This window comes from Alligator sinensis, unplaced genomic scaffold, assembly GCF_000455745.1.
Source record: "Alligator sinensis unplaced genomic scaffold, ASM45574v1 scaffold138_1, whole genome shotgun sequence".
Lineage (NCBI taxonomy): Eukaryota > Metazoa > Chordata > Crocodylia > Alligatoridae > Alligator > Alligator sinensis.
Window position 1 is genome coordinate 4,409,523 of NW_005841862.1, and position 19,293 is coordinate 4,428,815.

A 19,293-nucleotide genomic window follows, 5' to 3' on the forward strand; every position below is an offset into this window, starting at 1 on the left:
TGCTGAACCAGTGCAAGACCCAAGGCAAGTTGTTTAATTTTGCCCAACTTCCCTCATCTGACAAACAGGGATCAGAATCCTTCCTCACCTCCTGTCAGTCTCGGCTACTTGGGGCAATATGAAAGGATCAGAAAATGAAGGGGGGAGGGACTTCCTTTCATCCCTAGGGCCATAGAAGGGAAACACTAGAGAGTAATAGCCACCCATGTAGGTTTAGAGAAAGCAAGCAACATAGGCTGAGTTTTCAAATGGTTTCACATCTGCTTGGAGGACAGACCCCTCCATTAGCAGGGAGGTGAAAGGTTAACGCATGCTGTCCAAGCAGAGAGTGCCATAGGCCAGAAGCAGAGTGTGACTTGGCTCAGCTGGAAGGGAATTAGCCTAAGCACAAGGGATGGTGAAAGGAGTGACCTCTAATGCGTTTCACTGGGCTGGACTGAGCCAGCGCCGCAGTCGGAGAAGGGAGAATCTTACCGGAGCTGGGCCCCTTGGTTTTTGTTTGAGAAATACTGACTAAATGTTTAATCCCCATTTCTGTCACTTATCTGAGCTCTAATCCTGGCATGCTTGTTCACTCGTCCTACTTGGTGTCCCAGAGACTGTGAAAATGAACTCCTATTGTTCTTCTAATAGGATGGATACAGTATAGCCCTGTGACTGAGGACAGAAGGAGGAGATGGTTTCATTGGAGAACCAATGGCCTTCTAATGGGGTATAATATTAAACTGAGAAGTGACAACAGAGTATGTAAATGCAGACTAATCTGTATCTGTTTCATATTAACAGCTGTAGTAAGTGTTTAAAAAACTTACCCTGAACTGTAGAGAGAAATTAACTAAAGGAGGCAGTGAAGGACAGTGATTTAATATCCAGGAGCAGGAAGCAGGAGCCATTGGCTAAGGCTTTTCAAAGCGACTAGTGAGCTGGGGTGCCTCTTGCCTTATTGGCACCCAGTTTAAGACTTTGAAGTTGCTTCAGTCTCAGGGTGGGCTCCCACGCCAGCAGTTTATCCAACTGTGGCTATGTACTGTCTCCACGTCTTCCACTGAAATGCCATGTCATCTGGAGAGAGTCATAGCCTCTGTCTGTCTCCTCTTTAAAATGGAGCTGAGGCCCTCCTGTGCCCATCAGTGGCTGCAGGAATGGATTCTTCTTTCCTTTTAATAAGGTAGGGATTTTGTATTATTCCTGACTTGCTAAATGTTAGAGTAATTTTAGGAGAGTGAACCCCTTTCCCCATGAGGTTAGGCCTGGAATAGCCAGCTTACTGGGGAAAGGCAGTGTTATTTGAAATCTGGTAGTTTTCATTTGCTCTCTTAAGATGGTGGTGTTTGCATGATGACGATGGACCAAAGGCACAGCTGCCACATCATCATGAGCCAGGCAGTGCCCTTTGCTGCTACAAAAGATGTCACCCTCCTGATTGAAGCTTAAGAGGAAGAAGTTATTGGGAACCCCTGTGCTATGCACTGTTGCCTCAGGACAATAAAGGTTAGTTCAGCACTTCTAGCTATTTGTGCTCATGAACACAGAAAGCTGCCAGATTTGAAAGGTGCCTAATCCTACCCCCCCACATAAGCACCATTTTAACCACCTTACTACATCTTCAGGATTACACATTTCATTAGGATTGGAAAGTTAACCCTAAAGTGTATGTGTGGGAAGGGCAAGTAGGTGGGGGTGATAGTTTTGGTAATATTATTTAAAATCATCTTTAAAGCAGGTGAAATAAGTAGTATCTTCTATGTTTAAACTGGCCTGAAAGTGGCATGGATTTATTTCTAGGAGTATTTTTTGTCCTTGACCTGGTAGGGTTTTTTATTTCCCAACTCTTATCTTCTGTATTTATCGTCATATGTTTTATATATTGCGCCTGCTGTAAAAGAACATGTAAATCTGTTGTGAACAGATAAGAACCTACATCCTGCTTTCCCCCAAAACAATACTGGCTGAATCAGAGTGGTGAGTTATATCCACTGGGGACAAGAATCTGCTTTGCCAGGACTGTATTGTTACAGTCGTATTTGATTTTGCACTTTAACAGGAGTTTGCGTTGTGTGAAAGCCCTGGTCTCTACTCCAGTTTTTTCAGTGCATAATCTAAGTAGTGCCTGAATAGCACCTAAACTTTTCTGTTTTTTTCAAGTAGAGAAGTTGTCTTATTATTTACAAATTGGCATTTGAAGAGGTTTACATTCTAAGTCCTGACTTCTCAAACAGCTTTAGTCTTAAAAAAAAATGGTCAAACTTGTATGTAGTGAGAGTTTAATGGTCTTTCTGAGGTTGCAGTAACAGTGATTAAATACTTTTGTGGGGGTTATTAAACAGATTGAAAGTTTCCAAACACTCATGTCACTTAGATTATATCCCATTTATTTTCATTAGGACTTCAGTGCTTTAGAAGATAATGAATCTTTAAGAACTGTAGTTAGCTGACTGAAAACATGGTTTAGGTCAGCTAGGTCCATTCTTTGGTGTGGTATGCAAGTATCTCTGAAGTAGCCTTAAGAAAAGAATGTTTTGACAAATGCTTCCAGCAAATTGGTCTCCTTATGGTGTGTGGATTTAGCTATACTTGGATCATTTGTGTTACAGGACAAACAGCTATTTAACAAAACAAGAGTTCCTTTGTCAAAGCCCAGGGTTTACTTTTGCTCCAGAATCCACCAACTGGTTTCACAGAGAAAATAATCTTCTGAAAATAACAGCTATTTTTCTGCCTCCGGCTTTTTAACAGAAACATATGGTGGGGGGATCCTGTTAGTGAAATTGGTCGTAACTAAAAATCTACACTCCCGGGTCAAGTGAGCAGGTTGGTGAAGATCCTGCTCTTTCTGAATGTCCAAACTATATTCGAATATTTGGCCTGTAAAGAAACTATTCAAGCAGGTAATAAGCAGAGCTCTTGGACTAGCTGAACAATTTCAAAGAACAAGACCTGTTTCAGTGACAGAATGCCAAGATGCTCAGCTGGGTCAGAGACCAATCCCATTCTTTCTAAGAGGAGCTACTACTAAATCAGGTCCACATTACCATTATTTCTTGTAACTGGATCCACTGGGTACAAAGGTTAGCTAATAAAGAACTTTAAAGTTGTTCTAAAAAAACCCGAACCCTCTTTTTTTAAGCCTTTAGGAATGTAACACAATTATGATAGTTACCCCATACTCCCAGTGATGTCCTCTATTCAGCACTGGGGCATAGCAGAGAATGGGTATATCTTTCTGATTACCCAAAGCAGTTGTGACATCAAGTTATCAAACCCATCTGTTAAGTTGGTTAGATTTTTGTCCAGGAGGAGAATAAAACAATCGTCTTCCATCACTGCCTTGCAGATATTCATTTTAACCAAATATTTGTAAGTTCATTAGTATTGCTTCCAGTTTGATAAATCTTGTTATTACAAAGCAACAGAGATTAGCAGTATACTTGTAGATTCTTTTCTTTGTGTGCAAGGGATATAAGCTAGTCTTAATTAAATCTCATTTGTTAACAGACTTAAAACATGTAGGTGTAAATTAAAAAAAAAAAAAGCAGGCTTTACCATGTGAGTTTCTGCATTTGATAATTAAATGCATGGTCATTGCCTCTTGTGGCAGTTGGTATATATAATCTAGATGTGAGAGAGATGACAGGAGAACAGCTCAAAACCAGAAAAGTGTCTTTAACAGAAATACTTCATTTAAATAAACATTTAACACCCTAAATGTTGTGCCCAGAACTCTGGCAGGAGACTGTTCGATCAATTCCATTGTCTTGCTGGGTTTACGGCGAGTCCAACAACAGAACACGCTGGCGTGTGAAATGGATAATCTGGACCTAGATCTTGCTCTGAACAGATGATACCCTGATTGGTTGTATAGGCTGCAGCAGCACACGCTTTGTCCATGTCTGGCTTTATTATCATATTCTCAAATTACTTGGTGCAAAGAATGCTGAATCATCATCAGTCATATGTAAAAATTGAATTTTCTTCTGGTTGGTTCTTCTTTGTCCAGGCTTTCTCATAGTGACGGGGCCTGGAAAGGCTGCTGTAGCACAAGAACATAGAACAGGCTGCTCAATTGCTTCCTTTTACCTCCCTTCCTGTGGGCTAGGCCTGTGCACATGAAACTGCAGCAAAAAAAGGAAAGCAAGCTTTGGAGCTTTCCACCTACTCACCTCTGATAACTGACCTAGCAGACAGTGCATAGCAAACCTTACCTCCTGGTTGCTTTGTCTGAACTGTGATGGAGCAGTCCCTGGAGAAATATTCATTTACATTAGCTTACAGCAGCGCTCTCTAATTCTGTAGCAGATGTCTGCATGTGCATTATAAAGTTGACAGGCTGACCTTATGCCCTGAAATGTAAGACTACATGTGGGGGTAGGAGAAAGAAGGAAGACAAAAACAAGCAGCCAGAGTCCAAGGACTCAACTGCCAACAGCTGCTAGTATCAAGTGAACCAATTCTCCAGAGAGAAGTGCCTTTTTTCCTGCAGTGTGCTTGGAATAAGTTTAAACATCGCCCTTCCCTGCAAGAAGAAAAACTTTCTAGGAATAAGAGGATGATTCTTATTTATGTCCTGTGTCTGTTTAGGCTCAGAGACTAGAATTTCAGCTAACACAGGAAGTGTTCTGTGACAGAGAACACAACTGGGGATACTGTACTCATGAAAAGAGGCAAAGCACAGATATCAGTGCTCACTGATCTTAGCCTGATCTTTTCAAAAGGTTTCCTCCCTTTCCATATTCTGAAATCTTCCCAGTGCTCAAAGGCAGCCCACCAGACAAAGATGCCACTTAGAACAACTGCAAGAACTGAGCTGCTGTCCTTGGGGCTGAGCTCTAGCATGCAAGTAACATGTTAAAGGGAATCAAACAGGCATGGAAAAGCTGCCTCTTACTTTGGCCAGCTTCCCAAGAATTTCTATAGTCCTGACTGAAATGCTCAGTCTTTAGTAATAATTTTCTCTTGCCAGTCATACCAGGTCAGGTGGCTTTGAGCAAAGCCCTAAAATGTAAACTTTTCTTTAAGAGCAGTGTTGACTTTTCTCTTCTGCTGAACAAAGATGTTTGCATTCTTCCAGCTGGAGGCCTGTCCAGCTGGAAGAACAGGGATGGAGGAATGTTGTGTGCTGGAAGGATAATGTCTTGTTATTTCAACTCCTCCATTTCATTTACTGTTGTAAAGTAATAATGCTAATCCATGCAAGTATTAATTGCTTAAGAGATATTTATTTATTTCTTCCAGTGCTGAGAGGATACAGAATTATATTAGACATAGCTGTGGAATAAAACACGTTAGTTAGCTGGATATAGTACATAAGCATTTGAAGTTCAATTGCAAATAGTGGAGCCTACTGGCAAAACATACAGCTTTACACATTCAGTTCTCCACCACAGGCTGCCTTTGCTTTGACCTTTTGTATTGTGCAAATAGCAGCAGGTATGATACAGTATTGATGAAAGCTTTGTCAGTGATTGGTGGCTGGGTTAAACAAAATCCCTGCAGAGCATGAATTTTCTTCTGCTCAGAGAAAGGCTTAAAAAATTCACCAGGAAGAAGTTTAATGTGTGTTTCTTTATTGAAAGATTAATTGCTGCAAGCAGTTCAGTTAGTTGCACGTTAAAATATTGTGTCTGGCCTTTTGGCAAGGAAATCAACCGCGTCCTGCGAAGAGCTGGACACCTCAATCTGCTTTAATACCTATCTATAAGGACTTATCTTAACTGCATTTGGGCTATAACTTGATTTCTACTCTAACTACAACTCTAACATGAGTTGAATGATCTTTAAAACTGAAGCCAACTGGCTTATGAGAGCTCAAGCAGTGCTGAAGCTCAGGCTAGTAACACTAGCTCTAGTTACAGTAGCTGCTGGTCATGAGCTGCTAATCAAAGTGCAAGAAAGAGTTAATCTAATTTTATATCAATTTGTCTTTAGAGATGTCTTCTCAATGCCAGGCCCAAATCAAAGGGAAGTTGCAAGGTCCAACTGCATAAGATTTTAAGGGCAGAGCAGGATCCAGTCTAAATTTCCTACCCTCATTGCTTTATCTTGTCTTTCACAGTTGGTTCAGGGTGGGCTGTAAATTACCCAAACTATAGCAGAGGCCTTATTGCTTTACTTTAAAGCAGAGGTTCCCAAACTTTTTCTTATTGCATACCGTCTTCCAGACTTACCAGCTGCCCACCTACCTCTACCAGCATACGTTCTATATTTTAACCCCTTAAATTCCAGTTATTATAATGAAAATTAAATTTGCCATTACACAAGTTTTCCTGTTCACCTCCCAGAGATGTCTGGTGTACCTGCAGGGGTACATGTACACAGTTTGGGAACCCCTGCTTCAAAGTGCTGAAAGTCAAGGCACCCTACAAAGCAGTTATTTCCTCATTTCTCTCCAGCATTCTTCCCTTTCCACTTTCCCTACGAATTGCTGAATATCTGCAGCCACAAGTTCTGGCTCCTCAAAGGCTGCAAAGTGACCACCTTTGGGCATTAAGTTGAAAGTGATGATATTGGTATACTTCTTCTGTGCCCAAGACCGAGGAGTATGCATGATTTCGTTGGGGAAAGAAGCAACACCTGTTGGTACTCGTACTGGGAGCCTGCAAGAGGAAAGAATACACATGTTCTTCTACAGCACCTTTCAGTAATGACCTGTTTCTGCAGAGCTTTGATTCAGTAAAATTCAGTCCTCTGGGAAATAGGAAACTATTTTCCCATCTAAAAAGGGGGCTGCTGAGGCCAAAGTGATCAGCAGAATCCAGCTCCCATCATCAGATAAAAATCATTCCAATTCCTGAAAATAACATACATAAGAATCCTGGTTCTTTCTCTACATAAATGTAGGACCCAACATCCTTGGTGTTTATAAGGCAATTTATCCTCTGATGGATTAGGAGAGAGCTACAACCATGAAAGAGAAAACAAAACTCAGGGTTGGATGGGGGAACTAAAGTAACATCTGGGTGGAAATCTGATTATATCTGTAACAGGGAGCCAACTCCTGGCCCCTGTTACAAGGGGGTCCCAGGCACACCTGGGCTCACCACTCCTCTTACCCCAGAGCTGCGCTGAAAACCCCACTGTCACCGGCAGACTCACCTGGACACAGCAGGGAGCCAGTTCCTTTATTAGGCCAGCTGGATCCCTGCCCAATCCAGATTGGGGGTCACGCAGGGTCACTGTTGCCATTAACAGCATGGCCAGAAGGGAGCCTGGAAGTGCTGGCAAACCTCGGCTTCCAGCAATCACCAGCTGCCAGCAACCACGTGATGGGGAAGCAGGAAGTGACTGGACCCTAGGAGACCCAGCAGATTTAAAAGTAAAGGGGCTGAGGCCTGCAGACCCCTGGAGAGGGGAATGAATGCAATGTCTTCAAGAAGGGAGCAGTGCCTGTCTGTACAGTGGCACAGAGAAACTGACCTGCAGCAACTTGAACCTGGGTCTGAGCCCAGAGTGAACTCCAGGATGGCAGCAAGCTGGCAGAAGAGAGCTGAACACACAACCCACCTGTGTCAGACATAGGACACGGGGTAAGACTGTACACGGGTAATGGCTATGAAGGTTTCTCTGGGAAACCTGTCCCTGGAATAGATAAACCAGTGATGATGATGCCAGCTAGCAGGGTACTGCCCAGGAAGCCGTGGATGAGATATGGCTGGGGGAGATGTAGACAAGAAAATTGACAAGTTCCAAGAAAAAGGGACTACAGCAAAAGCTTTGTTATCCTGCACCCACGGGGAATAGGGTGCCAGATGATCAATTACGCTGGTTACCTGAGAGGTGTCTTTTTCCTCCCGCTGTGTCCGGTGAGTCACTGTGCTGGGGAACAGGCACCGTGCTGCCCCTCCCCTGGCATCAGTGTGCCAGGGGACAGGGAGGGGGGCCCCACGCAGGCTGCTTTACCCCAGGCTGTGGCCCAAAGTGGGACTTGGCGAAACCAGAAGTCCCACTTTCAGTTTCACTTTTGCTGGGTTGACCGGCATGCTGGTTAATGAAGTGCCAGATAACGTGGCTTTTACTGTACATAGAAAATAAGTGAGTAAAGATTGACTGTACCCTGATAAGCTCATGGCTGGAAAGGCCTGGGGTAGGGTTGCATGACTAGTGAAGCCAGGAGTCATGTGGCTCAGACATCATTGGAAAATCATAGGTCCATCCAACAAGTGTAGTAAGGGCAGGGTATAAGGGAAGCGTAGCCCTGTGAAGAGAACATATCTCCTTTGCTGAGAAAATGCTGTTCCCATTTTGTTTCACTAGTCAGCTTCCCTTTATTTTGTTCCCATCAAGGCATGGCAGACAAGTACAAGGAAGCGGGCAGTGGTTTGGGAAAAGAGATATGGATACATTGTACCCATTGACAAAATCCCTCAAGGATTTGTAGGCTAGATTTGATCAGAGTTCAAAACACTGCCACGATAATAAAGGAAAAGCTGGAAAGGAAAGATCAGAACCAAGTCTGTGGAACTTGCCAAGAAAACTAGAGGGTGGGAGGTGTGCTTAGACTCTACATAGCTGAGGGGTAAACAGCAGTGGGGACAGGAATTGTTTAGACTGCTCTAATGTGGCCTTGTTAAAAATGACAGGAGGAAGTAGAAAAGCAATTTGGGCTGAATAGCAGGAAACATGCCACAACAGTGAGGTCTACTCAGCTGGTGGGTGGAATAGTCCCCCACTGATGAAATCTCTCTCTCTGCCATTTAAGCCTAGATGGCACAAAATACTCAAGAATGTGCTTTACAGAACAATTCTGCATTAGCAGCTGGAGTGGGGGCAAGGGGACCTGACTAGCACACAGACTCTAGTTCCTATAATTTTTTTATATTTGTTATAAGCCCAGGGTAAAAAGGCTCTAAATATCACAGGCGCCCAAGTCCCATCTAAGAATGACTTAGAGAGTGTTAAAGGCACAATGGTCACTTAAACGTTCAGATCCCTCTGAACTAACAGTACACCTAAGCTTGCTAATGTAGCACTAACCTGACTGCTGCTGTAGCAAAGCAGTGACAGGATTGTAGAGTTCCTCTCGTCTCACTGAGGCACTGAAGAAGGAGCTTAAGCCCTTCTGAAAATTTTACTCCATGTTAAGAGAAGAAGGATAACAAAACTGGCTGGTCAAGGCTGTAGGCTGTGTCACTCCACTTCAGGCTGGCAAATATAGCAGGCCTTGGACACATGTTAAATTTGTAGTGCTACAAGGTCTGGGGAACTTGGTAGTACTACAAAAAAACTCAGCATGACAGGTGTGTCCATATGTTCAAGTGCCTGCACAGCCCCCTGGCTGGAGCAAGTGAAATTGCCTTAAAGGTGTGCTCTCCAGGCAGGGGCCTGCTCTTTCATCCCCCCGCCCCCCAAGGCAGAGAGGGGGAGTGGAGTATTGGCAGAGCTGCTGCACCCAACAGAGCTATTACAGAGCTGCTTTGCTAAACAGCTGATCAGCCACCAATCAGTTGTTTGGCAGAGTGGCACTGTAACAGCTGCCACAGGGAGCAGAGATGAAGTGTTACTTGCCACCACCTGTTACTTGCCACCAGGGAGCCAGCTGCTAGCTTTATCCCTCCCCCTTGATGGGGAAGAGGGGAGGAAGAATAGAGAACTCTGGGATGCTGGGGGTCCTAGAGACCCCCCCGTTGAGCTACATGTAGCGGACTGCAGTATTTTTACAGAATGCATAACAGTACACTTGGGAAATACAGCAGAAATAACTGAGCAGATTTGTCCAGTATATGACCAGGGTACATATGGTGAGGCAGCTTCCTCCCCCACCCCACCCCCAATGCCTTAGCCACCTACCATACTAACCTGTCCACCTGCAAATTCAAAAAGCATAGAAAAGAAAACCTCTTACTTATCATGTTTCTGTGTGCCAATCCCCTTCCCTATATTCTCCTTGTAGAAACGCATCGCAGAAACCATGCAGCCCGACACCCAATAGATCATGACGTTAGTGAGAAGGTCATCCAGAGTGTACTTCCTGAAAAGGTTGACCCAAAAATAGCCTTATGAGAGTTGAACACCATTCCATGTATGATAATCATTTCAAATCTTACTAGGAAGCTTTTCACTTTGGCTTGTTGTCAAAATTAGAGCAAGAGAAGCTGATGAACAGCAATGTTCCCACGTTCGTTCAAAAACTACCCCACTCCCAGCTCTCCCTCACAGCTTATCCAAGCATTTCCAGCTTCTACTAACATTTTAGCACTCCCCTTCCTGATTGTTTAGGGCTTATATGTTTCAACATTAAAGAGATATTTTAACATCCTCACATGAAACAGAATCCAACACCCTGAAAAGAGACCACGGACTCACAGCACCTTCTGCATCTAAACCCATCTCCTGCATAGGCAGATAGAAGCAACTAATCATGTAAAGCAGCTTGTGCCATTTATTCTTCATCAACTCCAACATCATCATAAGCTTTTGACAGAAATACAGACACCTGACTAACCTCCACCACAAAGGCCGCATCCAGACGAGCGCGGCCATGCAGTATGTGGTGCCACAGACACATCTACAGCACCACATACCACACATTCAGCTGTTCTCTGCCCTGCATGGGCACAAAAAAAACCTGCACCAAAAAAAGAGCAGTACACAGGGGCAGTGCGCGCTGCTCAAAACTGGAGCCTGGCCAGCCAGAGCCATGCTCCTGCTGCCGACCAGGCTCTGAGCAGCAGGATCACCGCTGCTGCGGCCAGCCCAATGCTGGAACCAGCCCTCCCTACCCCACCTGAAGTAACCTGCCATGTGCTAGAGGGCGCATGGCACAGGTGTTCCCCAGGAACAACTAGCAGCAGCACAGTGTCCCTCTGCTAGTTGTCCCCAGGGAACTAAACATCCACACTCTTGTGGACACGACCAGAGAGTTTATTTTGGCCCCAGTGTGTCGCGCTGCTGTTGTTTGAAGGAGATGGTCCAGGGAATAGGGCAAGGAGCAAGGTTTGTGAAGTGAGGCAACATTATAGTTGAGAAAGATGTTTGACAAGAGACCACTCATCACTCAAAGAACAAGTTTTATACCAGACCCAACATATTTCCTCACTCAAAATTTACAACATAAACCACCCCTGAGAACAGTATCCTTGCCCAGCCCAGTTATCCCCAGCCTATACCCTGGCATCTGATATATTATGGAGGCACAACAGCCTTCCCCAAATAATTAACAACACCTGGATTTCCAACTACAAGGTATTGGGAAATGTGTCTGTTTTATCCCCATGCACAACAGCTTTATCTTGAAAAATGGTTACTTTCTCCAAAGCATAGGGCACAAAGATGTCCCCCCACACCCAATGTGCCACCTTCTTCATGACTCACCCTGAACAGTTTTTAACAAACTGTATCAGCACACCTTTTGTATACCTAGAATACAGAAATGACATCATAACCATCCTGACTGAACACCAGGATTTGTTTAATGATCTCCACCACAACTTCCACAATTGCTATCCTTCCATCAGATTCTCTCCAGAATGTTTTTACACAAATATCAACTTTCTAGAGGCCGTGATCCACATCCAGAATAGCACCCTACAAACAGCCGTATAGAAAATGCCATAGATTACCACCCCTATCTCAACAGGACTCATGACTATTCCAAACACACCAGGGAAGCTGTAGTCTGCAGCCAGGCCCTCAGGTACCACTTCACCTGCTCTGAGGAGAATGCTCTGGCAATCTAAAAACTGTTTTATCCAAGAATGTAAAAATGATGCAGTACACATCTTTGAATGAGCCATCCAAATCTCCAACACAAACCTAGTATAATACTGAAAGAAACCTCTCAATGACTTTACAGATTGATCATCTAGTCTACCCTCTACACCAGAACTTAAAGAGAAAGATTAAATAATTACAACCTACACTTGAAGAAGCTCCCACCTTAAAAGAAATTTTCCCAAACCCCCATCCTTGCCAAACTCATCAACAGACTCTGATCAACAAAACACCAACAGAACAAGACCCTTTTTAAGCAAACACAAAACCTACCAATACATCTCCAGCACTCCCATAAACCAGCCCACACAAGAAAGCCATCAGAATTCCTGGATCTGGAATGTGCCTATCACAAATCAATTGCACCGTTCATTGCATCAGAGGCCCTGGGTGGAAACTGTGGGTGAAGCTGCTAAACAGCCACTGTGTTCCAGAATGAAGTTCCACGGAAAAGTGATATAGGACAGAAATAACCAGTCACCAGTGGGGGTATGCTTTTCAAAGAACTACCACTCTGTCCCTAACCTCACAGTCCTTGTTCACAATACCTTTAGAAAACAGACCTAAGAACAAAAAATAACAACTTTACTAGACACCAAAAGCCATGGACTCAACAGGGACAATGATTCTGTGTCTAATTATAGCCTACTCTGTTACCTTCTCTTTGCTCCAAATGTGATAATGGCCCTCTTCCCCTTTGAATGGTCTTATTCATTAACATAATGGATTATATATGTTTAACTACAGCAAGGTGGTGTGTAACTACTTCTGATAATTTATCTTTGCCCTCACAGGTTTAGTGCCCATTTCCCAAGTGATCATTATCATTTACATCATGGTGTTAGATAAAAGTAAATATTATAACTAATATTTATCTTTGTCTGTAGCTGCTGCTTTCCCAGACCTGAGGAAAGACATTTTGTGCCCAAAACCTTGTCTAACATCACTCCCAACTATAAAGTTGGTTTAATAAAAGATATTGCCTCGCCTCACAAATCTTGCTTCTCGCATCATACCCATTCACAGGAATCTGCCATTCACAGGAAAAATGTAATCAAATAATTTTCATCAGAGTTTATCCTAGCATGTTCCCAGGTTCAGCTCCAGTCAGAGCTCAATGACTTTCAGGGTGCCTTGAGAATCTCCCACAGATTTCTACCCATATCCAAGATTGGCCTATTTGTACTACACACACTGTCTGATAATATTTGATTTAAAGTAAATCACTGGATAAAGAAAGATCTGCATGACATGGAATCAAAAATGATATTTCCTGAGACCTTAATACAGACAAAATCTTTGGTGTTTTTTTATAAAATAATTTCTCCTCCCTTCAATTTTCCAGATAGTCTTTGCTTCTGTTTATTACCTGTGATGTTAATGCTTGTGCATGGTGCCAAAACAACAATCCTTGAAACTCAAGTTCTCTGTTTACCCGCTAAACAAGTACAGGATTAGGCAGTGGCAGGGTATGCTTCTTCTGCACCTACCAGTATTTCTCTGCCTAGGCTTTAAGGGACCATTGGTGCATCTGCTCAGAAGGGCAGGTAAACCAAATAACCCAGAGAAATTATTATTTTCTAAACACAACACTGTTTGAGTAACTTCATCCAGAATATTAGGCAAAGGCTAGTGGTGAGTAAAAGAGGAAGATGTAGCGACCTTTCTAGTCCTCCATCCTCCAGTTTCCGGTATTCAGGATCGGTCCATGTTGAAAACTTCTCCAAGATGTAGGCAGCCAGCCCCACAGGTGAATCATTCAAGCCACAGCCTGGAAGGAACAGAAAATTTAAAAGTAAAGTGGGGATACACCACTCTTCACCTCAAGCTGCTTAAGAGCTGCCTATGATAATACACAGAATAGATAAAGGTGTTTTTAAGCTATCACAAACAGAACAAGTCAGAACCTACGACCAACTAATCATAAGCCAATTGCATTTGCATGCTAATAAATCCAGTGTTAACTTCCATACTGCACTTTTCAAATAAACTGTAAAAGAATTGGATTTCTACCACCATTTTTGTAAATTAATAAGATTAAGCTTTTGCCTCCATTACTATTTGAAAGATACTTCCTCTTCAGAACAGCATTACTGGGCTGAATCCTCTTGCCCATTTGTGAAAGATGAGCAGGATTTGGCACATTCTGTCAACAGGACAATTTTTTTTTAAGGAATACCATTTAGTTGGGAGGATAGCATTGTTTTTAACATAACCTCTTGTGTGTTCCTACTGCCTGATATTTTACCATCCAAAGATTAGCTAGTTTACTTATTACCATTTACATTCTATTTTTCTGCTTCGCTTGGCTTGACCAGTGAAACAACACCTGCTTCCAGGGCTTTAAATGCTGGATGTCATAATATTCTTTCCCAGTGCTGTGAGACAAAGGGATCCTGAACTTTTCCAGCTTTACAATGTGCGTAATTCCACCTTCCAGAATTTCCCCAGCTTTTGGCTTCAAGAGCATGCTGCTGATGCAAACAAACCTATACTTAAAAGTTCCACCCACACAGACAAGGTGCTTTTAACACTTTGGATAAAATTATGAAGGCAACCACTGGTTAAAAACATGAATCATACTAGCAAAGTTTCAACCATCAGGTGACTGAGGCTTAAAACCTAAATTCCAAGTGTTGAAGTAGTAATATTTGACATATATGCTTTCCCTGTCCAAAGTACCATGTAGGCACCAATTCATTCTCACTGTGACCACCGTGAGGTAGGCGGAGTACATAAGTATCTCTCTTACAAAACCAAGGCAGTGTCCCCACTGGAAACTTTTTCACAATGAAAAAAACAACTGTTGCCTCTCACTGAATTACATGCATTTGCCAGACACATACTGAAATGCTGCCATCCATTGGTGGTAAGCCAACAAGCAGTGCAAGTTTTCCCCAAAGTCTGCAGTGATAACTGCAGATCCACACTCTCATTCTGTAACGTGCCAGCATGGATGCCACATGACTGCAAAAGCAGTCTGCCAACTGCCATCTGTCAAAGAAGACACTGCCCTCGACTGGCACGCTCCTGAGTTCATAAGCTAAGACACCCCTTCACTCTGACCCTGTCCTGCCCTCCCAGCAAAAATCCTATCCAACCATTGTCCCTCTACTTGGCTGTGTCCCTCTATTATCTCTTCTCCTGGTAATGCCCTACCCCCACCACACCTTCATCAGGCAATCCTACCTCTGCTATGCCCCTTTCCCTCGTGGACCCGTCCCACAATCCCAACACCACTCCAGTTTCAGTTTCTGCACCATCAAATTACCTTTGGCCCCTGGGCAGAAAGTTCCACTCTGACAAATCACAAATGATTAACTATCAACTAGCAAAGCACAGTGGAACGGAGCAGAGCTGGCAATTGTGGGCTGAACAGTCTGTCATCTGCAGCTCCCCTCCTCCTCAATCAGCTAATTAGATACCACTAAGAGTCTGGAGAAAACATGCTACCTAGAAGGTAAATCAGAGCTTTCCCACAGTGTGTTATGACTCTAAGTCAGAATCCCATTTTGGCTACACACTGTAGCATTCTCAAAATAATAGCTGTTATTACTATCAAACGCAGTTTCTGAAGCTATGTTTAAAACATGCATTACAGGAAAAATCTATGCTCTTGGCACAAGGAAAGTTCCCTTGCACCTTTTAGTCTCTTAATTAAATTACACAGGACTGACTTCCTTATTCAGATTTTTAGAGTCAGTTGTCCCAATCAGTAACAAAAGGTACTGCTAAATGGAAGCACTAATGTGGCCTGGCAATCTAAATGAATTAGCTAGCTCAGAAAGAATAAGCCATTGTTATAATGAAAGAATTGGCTGTTTCCCACAATGCCTCCAGTCAGTTCTTCTGAAAGTTGGTAATTGATTCATATCAGTGAATAATTACATTTGATTGACTGTATAAACTGTAGGGTATCACTTATCATAACATACCAATCTAGCCCGATGTGCTGAAACAGCCAAGAGCAGTTAACATCAGTTTAATATCTAATGCATTTTCTATTGAGAGACTATGCATTGACTCTAAGGGAGTGTTGTGGTCACCAAAGTGGACTCAACTCCAGAAACTACAGAAGAAATAGCAATACCTTTCTGGATCATTATAAATACCCCAGTTATATAAACCAGTGGTGCTCAACCTCCAACCCGTGGGCCAGATCCAGCCAGCAGAGCTGTGTCATCCAGCCTATGGGGCACCCCACAGGTCCAGAAATTTGGCAGCAAAGAAGCAGCAACAGCCAAATTTCCAGACCCATGGGGAGCCCTGCAGGCAGGATGACATGGCCCTGTGCACTAGATCAGTGGTCCACAGCAGGGCTGGCATACTGGGTCACTTCACAGCCAGATCTGATGTGTGGGGTCAAGCCGGGGCAGAGGTCAAGCCGGAGCACATCTGGATCTGGCACAGGGGATTGAACGGTGCACAGGAATGCACCTGTGCGTCAACCCCACACCACTCATCTGGGCTTGTAGGGCCAAAAGGTTGAGCACCACTGATGTAAACTGAAAATGAGGTTGAAGGCATTTAGAGAAGATCAGGAACAACTGTTACCTGGAGTAAGTTCAATGCAGAGCTGGCTGCATGTGTGTCAAGGTACTAGATCTGCATACACACCCCTGACAACAGCATGTGCACAACAAGCCATACAGAGTTTTTGAAAACTAGTCTCTAGATTTTTCTCCTGGAAAATACTGATTATTTGCATGTTTTCTTAGATGTATTTTGGTTTTGGTACAATAAAAATAATCAGCTCAGAGTACACAGTTTTCCCTCCAAATAACAGGATGACCGTACAATACTGTGGGATTTTTGGTAAGTCTCATTACCGACAGTGTCGGGCTTTGTAGCTTGAATGTGAGCATAGCCAGACTCCATCAACATCTTATACAGGCCCTTTTTCAAGAAAGGAAACATCCGCCTGACATCTTCCTCCTGGAATCCAAAGAGTCCTGGGAAGTAGCGGCCCAACAGAATGGACAGCAACTGTGTAAATCTCATGTTCAAAACCGAAACCAGGTTTAAGTGGAGGCCCTTCACGTGGCTAAACACATTAAAAAATGAGATACAAATTAACAAGAGAGACATTTGTGTTTATTGGTTAATTTTATGAATAAAAATATTTACAACCCATTAGGCACAACCTCTCTAGTTTCAGTCACACAGATCTCTTGTAGCACATGACTCTAGCGCAGGGGTGGGCAAAATGCGGCTCAGGGGCTAGATGCGGCCTGCCAGGCCATTCTATCCGGCCCACGGGCTCCCCCCCAATTAAGAAAATTAATACTTATTTGCCCCTGGCTGCCAGTCACATGGCCCCCACTGGCTTGCCAAAACTCAGTAAGTGGCCCTCTGCCTGAAATAATTGCCTGCCCCTGCTCTAGTGGCCCCCGGAACAGCCTTGTAGGTTCAAGCAGCAAGTTGCATACAACCTTTGGTCAGTTGCATATTTCAAAAGGACTGAGGCTCACAGGTCTCCTTTCCAAAGACCGGGTTCTAAATCTCTCCGTTATTACCAGAGCTCTTCCCTCTCTAGGCCTGATAAGCAGCCATCACAAAACAACCACACAACTGCCCATTTCTACCTGAGCAAAGCCCAGGACCAGAGCATCAGCAGTGATCCAGATCAGGACTGTGATGCACCACAACTTAGGGGAAAATTGCACAATACCCAATTAAAGGCAGGGGTTAGAGCCCTTCGTAAATCTGCTATGTAAAGAATAAAAACAGTCTTGTATATTGATTATACAGCACTATGCCAAGATACTCACTTGGGAGCGATCTGAGCCAGGTTAGTACAGATCAGCCAGCCCCAGTCCCCTCCTTGAGCATAGAATTCATGGAATCCCAGTCTGAGCATCAGTTTATAGAAGACAGAGGCAGCACACACAGAATCAAATCCTGCAAAAAGCAAAGGGCACCATATGTTCCTGCCTTAGCCACCAACCAAAACTTCAGGTGTGTCACCTGCCAAACTTTCAATCATTTTTACAACATGCAGATGCTGCATGCCACTCAATGATCCTGAGCTAGCAAAAGCCACACACACGTATACTCTACTCTCAGATCATGGGGCAGCTTCTCAAATTTCTTTCCTCCTATATCCTCCCCAAGCCTGCTTAATGGATTGTGCACTCTAGTTGATAAATGACAGATCCCACTGCTGCAGAGCATAGCACACAAGTTGCTCCAATACTGAGAAGTGTTCTGGGCAGGCCATTTCCCCTTTCTGATTTCTACCTTGACAGATGCTACAATACATACCTGGTTCTTGGTCACTTAACTCTGCTTTCCCCATCTGTATGCTACTACAGATCTTGAGGGCGTAAAAACTAAACACAAAGCACATTAGGGTATCATCCAATTTTCATATTTTGTGGAGAAATGCTAAAAAGTTATATTTTAAAATAATTTCTCTGTTGCTTCACACTATAACAGACTTAAATTTTCATCTTAGCATTTTGATGATTGCTTGTTTTTTGTTTGTAACACAGTTTGACTAAAACAGTGATGCTCAACTAGGGTGATGATGTATCCTGGGGTGCCATCAGATACTTTTAGAGTTGCTGTGGTGTGCCACACAATATTAGCATTGTTAGGTGTGTAAACACCTACACATGATTCACAAGATAGACTCAGGCATTCCAAGTAGAAATCCACAGAGTCAAAAACATTCTAACCTGCAGTGGTCTTTCTGAGTCCTTTGCAATAGAATAATTGCTCCATCATTTATCTGTAGTCAAGAAATGAGTGAAAGCAAGAGCTAGCCTTTTCTGAGGGGCACCTTGAGTCTGAAAAGGTTGAGAACGACTGGCCTAAAGACTCTAGAATAATCAGTTTAATTTGTTGGTTCTCATGAGCATTTGGATGGTGCTTTTGGATTCAAAACTAAAACATTTTTTTAAAAACCCACACCACTCATGGTTTTCAATTTTATTTAAGAAGTCAGAAATTCCCCTCCTTATTAGCTTTTACAAAGAATTCTTTTTCTTTTTAAACTATGCCAAGACTATATAGGTATAAGTCCCAAAATGACACTGTCCATTAAGTCATGCAGGGTAGAAACAGCTGTCATCTTTGTGCCACCATAAACATTTTTACGATGGCACAAAGTGAAAGCAAACAGATGTCCATAACTTCTGTAGCACCGCAAATGCTCAAATTTATGGCCATGACATAAGGTGGTGTATGAAGTTGGGCCATTTAATTGTGGCCCTACCCATATCTGTTTGCTGATGGAGGAATAGTCTGGGCTGCATGAAGCTACCAAGGCTCTCCAGCCTCCCCGGGGCAGGGCTCCAAGGGCTTGAGGGGCAGATTTGGCCTCCTCAAATCCCAGGAACACTTGCCTCTCCTTCCCACTTACTCGGAGACATCCCTCCAGGAGATGTGTCTGGGTAACTGGGGAAAGTTCAGGCTTTGGGATGCATGTCTGCAAGCATGAAATCCCTATTTACAGACATGCGCTCTGGGGAGCATGCAGGAAAATCCCTCTACAAGGACTCCCATGGGGAGGTCCACCCACTGCTTTTGCAGCCCATGCTCTGTGCTTCTGCTAGAAATATGCACCAACATGGCTTGCAGACC

The 19,293-nt window shown here is 43.4% G+C and overlaps 1 protein-coding gene across 3 annotated transcripts in view; it reads right to left on the reverse strand.

The window, feature by feature from the left end:
* Window positions 1–1,032: 1,032 nt before the first annotated feature.
* The window catches only part of EPHX1 (epoxide hydrolase 1), a 24,158-nt gene continuing 5,897 nt past the window's right edge, over window positions 1,033–19,293 (reverse strand). For 2 of the 3 annotated variants that reach the window (XM_025216275.1, XM_025216272.1), the window contains 5 exons: window positions 17,478–17,607; window positions 16,536–16,750; window positions 13,369–13,477; window positions 9,839–9,964; window positions 5,197–6,593 (listed from right to left, as the gene is read on the reverse strand). In XM_025216275.1, coding sequence (XP_025072060.1) covers window positions 6,368–6,593; window positions 9,839–9,964; window positions 13,369–13,477; window positions 16,536–16,750; window positions 17,478–17,607 — 806 coding nt within the window. In that variant the 3' untranslated portion in view covers window positions 5,197–6,367. Of the gene's footprint in view, window positions 1,158–5,196; window positions 6,594–9,838; window positions 9,965–13,368; window positions 13,478–16,535; window positions 16,751–17,477; window positions 17,608–19,293 lie in introns of those variants that run through there. The other variant, XM_025216280.1, reaches the window with a different exon arrangement.